Source organism: Sphaerodactylus townsendi, linkage group LG03 (assembly GCF_021028975.2).
Source record: "Sphaerodactylus townsendi isolate TG3544 linkage group LG03, MPM_Stown_v2.3, whole genome shotgun sequence".
Classification (NCBI taxonomy): domain Eukaryota; kingdom Metazoa; phylum Chordata; class Lepidosauria; order Squamata; family Sphaerodactylidae; genus Sphaerodactylus; species Sphaerodactylus townsendi.
In genome coordinates this window covers 48081304-48087867 of record NC_059427.1, presented here as the reverse complement: position 1 = coordinate 48087867, position 6564 = coordinate 48081304, and the positions used below count along the sequence as shown (strand labels likewise).

General features: G+C 38.7%; 1 protein-coding gene across 1 annotated transcript; it reads left to right on the top strand.

Moving 5' to 3' along the window:
- The first annotated feature begins 724 nt into the window (after positions 1-724).
- Positions 725-6293, top strand: LSM3 (LSM3 homolog, U6 small nuclear RNA and mRNA degradation associated). Its single transcript, XM_048491939.1, has 4 exons — positions 725-845; positions 3496-3606; positions 4518-4613; positions 5972-6293. The coding sequence occupies exons 1-4, from the start codon at positions 825-827 to the stop codon at positions 6050-6052; spliced, it is 309 nt and encodes a 102-aa protein (XP_048347896.1). The 5' UTR covers positions 725-824; the 3' UTR covers positions 6053-6293.
- The last annotated feature ends 271 nt before the right edge of the window (positions 6294-6564 follow it).

The window sequence follows — 6564 nt, the reverse complement described above, 5'->3', positions numbered from 1 at the left end:
GTTATTCAGCATCCTTCTCCTTCAGTTGATACCCTCGACTGGAACGTTTTACAAGAATTGAAACCACCAACTCGTCTCCACCTACCTGACATTAACAGGCTTTAGTGGGGAGGGACCTATAGGTTCAACAGCACATGAAAGACACATTTATTGTAGCATGAACTTTTGTGGGTTTGAGGACCCGCTTCTTCAGATGCCGTTTAGTTTCCTGCAACGAACTGAAAGGGCTACCTGAACACTTCCAGCACTATTAAGAGTTGAAATAGAAAGACAGCCCCATTCTTTCCTGACAGTTGTATTGTTGACGGGGCAGTACACACGTTAAGGATGCTTGGGCACCTGTAACTGGAGGTTACTGGGGTTCGTCTGTCATTTAACGAGCACAAGCTCCCATCACTTAAGCAAACTAACCATCGTAGGATCTTCTGACCCCATCGCCCAGTTCTCCACTGGAGTCAGTTCACGCATTCTTGCATGCACGAGTGAATCCCCCTTTGGAGTTAAACAACTGAATGTGATACGTGACTTCACCGTAAGACACCGGTGGTCGGCTGAAACTAGACGGGCAAGTTTTACTCCTAACATTTGATGGTTCATCCACCATTGCAAGAAATCAATATTGTGTTAATACGAACGCGCGTCCGGACGGATACACGGCCGAACAACCTAACTACTATTTTTATATCCGGCTCGCGGCAGCAACAGCAGCAGCTCGACTACACTACGCATGTTTCCTCGCGCTCGCGTCGTCTTTCTCTCAACTGCGCATGCGCCACCGGCGGGCATAAAGTGTCGCGAGGAAAAACTGGGGCTGGGTTTGAAAAATGGCGGATGAAGTGGACCAGGTAAAGGGGAATCGCTCGTGTAGCGGTGGCTTCATGGCGCTTTGCTTTCGTGGGTGTGAACGTACAGTTAGCTTGTCTTTCCTACTTGAATTCAATCTTAAGTTTTTAAGAATTCTGTGTCAGATAGTTTGGCTGAAAGGGAGTATGTTCCTGTTTCAGCCAGCCTTCTATCTCTTTGTAGCTTAAAATCTGGTGTCGTGATCAGAGTGCTGAATTAGGCTCTTGGTTCAAACGCCGACCTGGTCAAGCTCACTCTTTCAGCACACCCTGCTCTGCAAGGTTGTTGCGATTCTGTACTGCCACTGGAACAATAGAATCACTTGGAGAAACAGTGGGATAAAAAAAGTGCTATCTAACCTTTTTAGAGCGTTTAATTTTGTACTGTAGCTTGTACTGGGAATCTTTCTGACGGATGGTTATTAACTTATTCTTTCCTTTGCTTGTCAATTATGTATCTATACTATGTAATTATTAATGCTAAATGTTACAATAAATGTTACAATCTCAAACTTTTTTGATAAGGTAAACTCTCTCTGTAGTATAGAAGTTAATTTTAAGGAATGGAGAAATTCCCCATTTGGATAGTACATCTCTTTTGTATATACCTTTAAATTTATGCCTAATAAAGGTTTATATTATATTATATACTTTTAATTTTTTAAAAAAAAATGTAAACCCTTCCTTTCCCCCAGTGAGTGACCCGAAGTGGCTGTAAATGCTTTTCCTTGCCTTCATCTATCCTCTCAACCACCCTGGGAGATAGTTCAGGCTGAGAATGTGTGACTGGCCTAAAGTTACCTAGTGAGTTTCATTGGCAGGGTGAAGATTTGAAGCTGGGTCTCCCAAATCCTAGTCTGACACTTTAACTGCTGCACCACTCTGGCAGTCCATTTCAATTTGACAGCAAGAATCAGCTTGAAGAAGAGGAAGAGTTTAGATTTATATCCTCCCTTTCTCTCCTGTAGGAGACTCAAAGGGACTTACAATCTCCTTGCCCTTCCCCCCTCACAACAAACACCCTGTGAGGTGGGTGGAGCTGAAAGAGCTCTGAAAAGCTGTGACTATCCCAAGGTCACCCAGCTGGCGTGTGTGGGAGTGAACAGGCTAATCCGAATTCCTCAGATAAGCCTCCACAACTCAAGTGGCAGAGCTGGGAATCAAACCCAGTTCCTCCAGATCAGAGTGCACCTGCTCTTAGCCACTTCTCTTAGCCACTACACCACTGAGACAGATAACCTCATGTACAGTAAGATGTATACACACAAGGATTCCTGGGTTCATAGGCAAGGGTTCTGAGGTTGGATCCAATATGTTGTATAGGGAAATAGAGCCCAGTTAAGCCTACATGCATTGTCGGAATTATCTGGCAGTCAGTATTATGTGAATATATGTTTCTTTATGCAGTCACTATGGTGAAGAGCATGGACTCCTTGACTATCATGGTTTTTGCTGCTAGACAACACAGGTTTTATCTTGCACTCTTGAGGAATAATTGGTTGTTTTGGAGGTCAGTCTGGATTGACCCAGTGGTACAAAAAAATTCATCTCTGGAACAGGCATTAAGAACAAAGTTATCAGATGTGAAGAAATCAAGGTATCTTGATTTCATTATGCAAGATAGCTAATCCAATATGGGGGACTCTCTGTGACTAATATCAGAGGCATAGCTAGACCAGAGTGCGCCCAGTGCACACTCTGGCTTTTGCGCCCCGCCTCCCACCAGGCCCAGGCAATGCAGGAAGGCTTCCGGCCTGCTCCATTCATAAAAGTAAGTGGGGGGGGGCGCCATGGGGGAGGGGGATTTTTCCACCTCCCACGTGACTAGAAATGGTGCGCCCGGTGCATCACGCACCCCCCGTCCCCGTCCCCTGGTGGCTTCACCACTGACTAATATACAGTATGTAATTAATGGTGTGAGAGAAATGACAGCTTAAATCTGCTGTGGGTTCAATGGTCTTCATTATTAGGGCAATTCTAACAAATAAGTTCAGGGTTAGAATGAAAAATTATGAGAAATTATTGACAGGTCTATAATTTACATGAAGATTGCTTAACGGTGTAATCCCATGTACAGTTGATCCAAATCACATTTTAGGCAGAGCAGCTCACTTAGGATTGCACTGTAAATTTCCCTGATTCTATCCAAGATCATAGCCTAAATTGCCAATGTTTCTGCAATTCATTGTGTCAGTTTTTCATTACAAGGTGGAATAAAGGGTTAACATTTATACTTTCCCACTACAGTGTTTTTGAGCTTAGTCATTCATTCATTTATTTATATACCCCACCCTACCCCCAAAGGTTTCAGGGCGGCTTATAAAACCTAAAATCATACATAAAATTCATTAAAAAACCCTAAAAATAACAATCAATAAAAACAAATAATAAAACCATTTAAAACAATCCAATTAAAAACTCCAAATTGTGAGACATATTGTTTCTCTCACGTGATTTTGTAGCTGAATATTTTGATTTTAATGTGTTTAAATCGTGTATTGTTGCTGTTGGAAGCTGCCCTGAACCAAATTTGTCAGGAATCGATGGGATAAAAGTCAAGCAAATAAATAGTATTTATTCTGGTCCCATGGGCTCTTTTCCTTATGACAGTGGTACCATTGCTTTGAAGTACATGATATCTCTTCTCTTCTAGCAACAAACTACTAACACTGTAGAAGAGCCTTTGGATCTCATCAGACTCAGTCTTGATGAGCGAATATATGTGAAAATGAGGAATGACAGAGAACTGCGAGGTAGACTACATGTAAGTAAAACTGTATAGGGATGCTGGAAAACAAGATGGGTGTTTAAGATTCTTCTGCCATTATAAAAAGGAGGCTTAGGTAGCAGAACTGAGATGGTTCTAGAACAGTTTCTGATACGTAGTAATGTCAGGTCAGGTACCTATGTTGAAACCCTCTTGAGAAACTGATTTTCTTAGAAAAAAATTAAAAGGATACTGAGAATGATGAGTCAAGTGTTTATCTGGGTAGTTTTGGGAAACATGGTAAATGGGCATAGTTAAGTTCTTCTTAAGCTGAAAGATTTGCGTGCAAGAGGGCATTTCTCATTAATGTGCATAAAAGACAAATGTTGCAAACTTGACATCATCCATAGAGCAGGTATTTGTACTGTAAAATCTCAAATAAGTGCCATCTCCAAAGTGTACATTTTTTTTGTGTAAGTGAAAATGTGCAAACTATTTGCAGCTAGCATGCTGAAGGGCGAGCTGTTTTTAAAAATGTGTTTCCTGTTGCCCAGAACTGTCATTTTTGCTACTGTTCTTGGAAACCTGAGGGGTAGTTCTAATTTATTTTTACAATTCATATCCTCCTTTCCTTGTCCTAATAAATGTGAATGTGTTGTTACTATTGTGGAGGAGCTACTAATTGAGTGATGAGATCTGATGAAGAATGCGTGAAATATAAATGATGTAATTGACTTTCAGCTCCAGGCTGATCAAACAGATAGATTAGCCTTCAAATGGAAGACCATTCCCCAAGTGTGTTGAGCAATCTCATATTTTCCCAGCGGAGGAAAACATGCTGTGAAACTACATGACAGTGTAGTTGAAGATTCTGGCTCTATAATTTTTTTGAGTTAAATATCCAAGAGCAAGATTGAATTGCATCAATAATAATCACCATGATTTAAAACTACTTTTAACTTCTACAGGCTTATGACCAGCACTTAAATATGATTCTGGGTGATGTCGAGGAGACTGTGACAACAATAGAGATTGATGAAGAAACCTATGAAGAGATTTATAAAGTAAGAACCTTTAGTCCCTTTTTCATATCATGGCTTTTTAAAGCTACAGATGCTGTTTCAGAATCATGGCATTTTTTTGTTTTTTTTATAGATAGAAATTAACAAAACAGAAAAAGACACCAGAATCGTTATAGTTACATTGAGTTCCAAAGCTTGTCACAAACCCAAATTTTACATATATTCTATAGAAATCAGAAGCGGTTACCAGTGACTAATAATAGTTATTTCTAAAAATCTAAAGTATAAAAAAACCACTGATGGATGCCTTTTATTATAATGTTCTGATTTTTTTTCTTACATTAATATACTGTAATTTTTCATGAATTGATTAACCATTTGTCTAAGTTCCTTTTCAATCTAATATATCATCCAAGTTAATAATTATACATCATTTCAACAATATCTTTTTGCATTTCACCATTATTGGAATGGTTAAATTGGTTGCTTATTCACAAAGTCTTGTTAGTTTTGCCATTATTGCATATTTCGGTCGTTTATTTTCCCAATTCTCATGTCTCGAACATTGTTCTGCCTTCTGTTTTGTTGCACTACTCTGGCTGCTGTTATTATTGAAACAGTTCTGAATTTTTTTCAATATTTTTGACAATATGCCTGATAACATTGTCCTAGCATCCATTGCAAGTTTAATTTTTTAAGATTTTTTTTAAATCTGCATGAATATGCTTCCAGAATTTTTAAACTTTTCTGCATATCTACCACATGTGATAAAAAGAGCCATCCATCCACTTCTTTACATTTCCAGAATTTCCCTTTGTAATTCTTTACATCTTCTCAATATACTTTGGAGAGATGTACCACTGATAGAACATCTTGTACCTATTGTCTCTTAATGTATGGCTGGCAACGAATCCCCCCGTCCCCCCCACTCGCCCCAGGGTTTTCCATTTTTGAAAATATATTTCTTAAAGTTTTGCATCTGTCTGACTATAAATGTTTCCATCTGTTCAATTTCTGTATCAAATTGAAGTAACAGTTTATAAATATGTCCTAATGTTTTTTTGGTTGTGTAATCTCCTTTTTGAATTTGGTCAATTCTGTTGTTACATCTCTTGCTGTATTAATTTCCTTTCTTAGTCTGAAATTAAGCACAGTGTTCACATTTGAATTCTAGCCTTGTAGTTCTCTAGCAAGATCATTGTAGTGCCTTGATGTCTGGTAAATTATAATCACTGAAAGCTACATTTCACTGTACAGTGAAGTAGTTGCTATATTTTCGTTTGAATTTGCTTCCACAAAATCTTGTGCATTCATAATTACCCTGCAGAATCACAGCAAAGTTAATTTTTACACTTGCTTACATCCGTTGATATACTCTGTACGTTGCTTTTCTTCCACAGTCTACCAAACGGAACATCCCAATGCTGTTCGTCAGAGGAGATGGAGTTGTGCTTGTGGCTCCTCCCCTGAGGGTTGGCTGAAATGATTAAAAAAAAGTATCCTTTGTCACTGGCTTCTGCTGATCACACATTACGATTCCTCACCTCTTTTTACAGAAGATTACCAGAGTTCATTTCATTTGGCAAAAAAGTGTAAAAGTTTACCAGATTAATTTAAACCCCTTGCAGTCTCTTCTGTCAAATCTGTGGATTTAACCTATTTAGTTATATTTGTGGCAGTTATGTTTTTTTTAATAAATCTCTAGTTTGCTTATTTAATGTGTATTTAGTGTGAAAAAGTGATTATTATCAATAAGTGCTGCTTTTATTTAGGCAGTTCATATACCACCTCTTCACAGGACTACTCAAGGTGGCTCAGAATGTAAAACATAATAACATCATTAAAAAAGCATAACAATCATTAGCAAACCACAGAACACCCAGCCAGAGTATTAAAACAACACAACATTTAGCAGCATGAAAGGATCCCCATAAAACAGTCCTTGGGCTGGAAACAAACACTAAAACAAATTAAACATGAAATCCTCTTTGTT

Excerpts from the sequence above, each read along its gene's own strand:
- LSM3 (XM_048491939.1), top strand. The coding sequence starts at position 825 with ATGGCGGATGAAGTGGACCAG. Across the intron at positions 846-3,495 it reads TGGCGGATGAAGTGGACCAG|CAACAAACTACTAACACTGT; the intron begins GTAAAGGGGAAT and ends CTTCTCTTCTAG. Across the intron at positions 4,614-5,971 it reads CCTATGAAGAGATTTATAAA|TCTACCAAACGGAACATCCC; the intron begins GTAAGAACCTTT and ends TTTCTTCCACAG.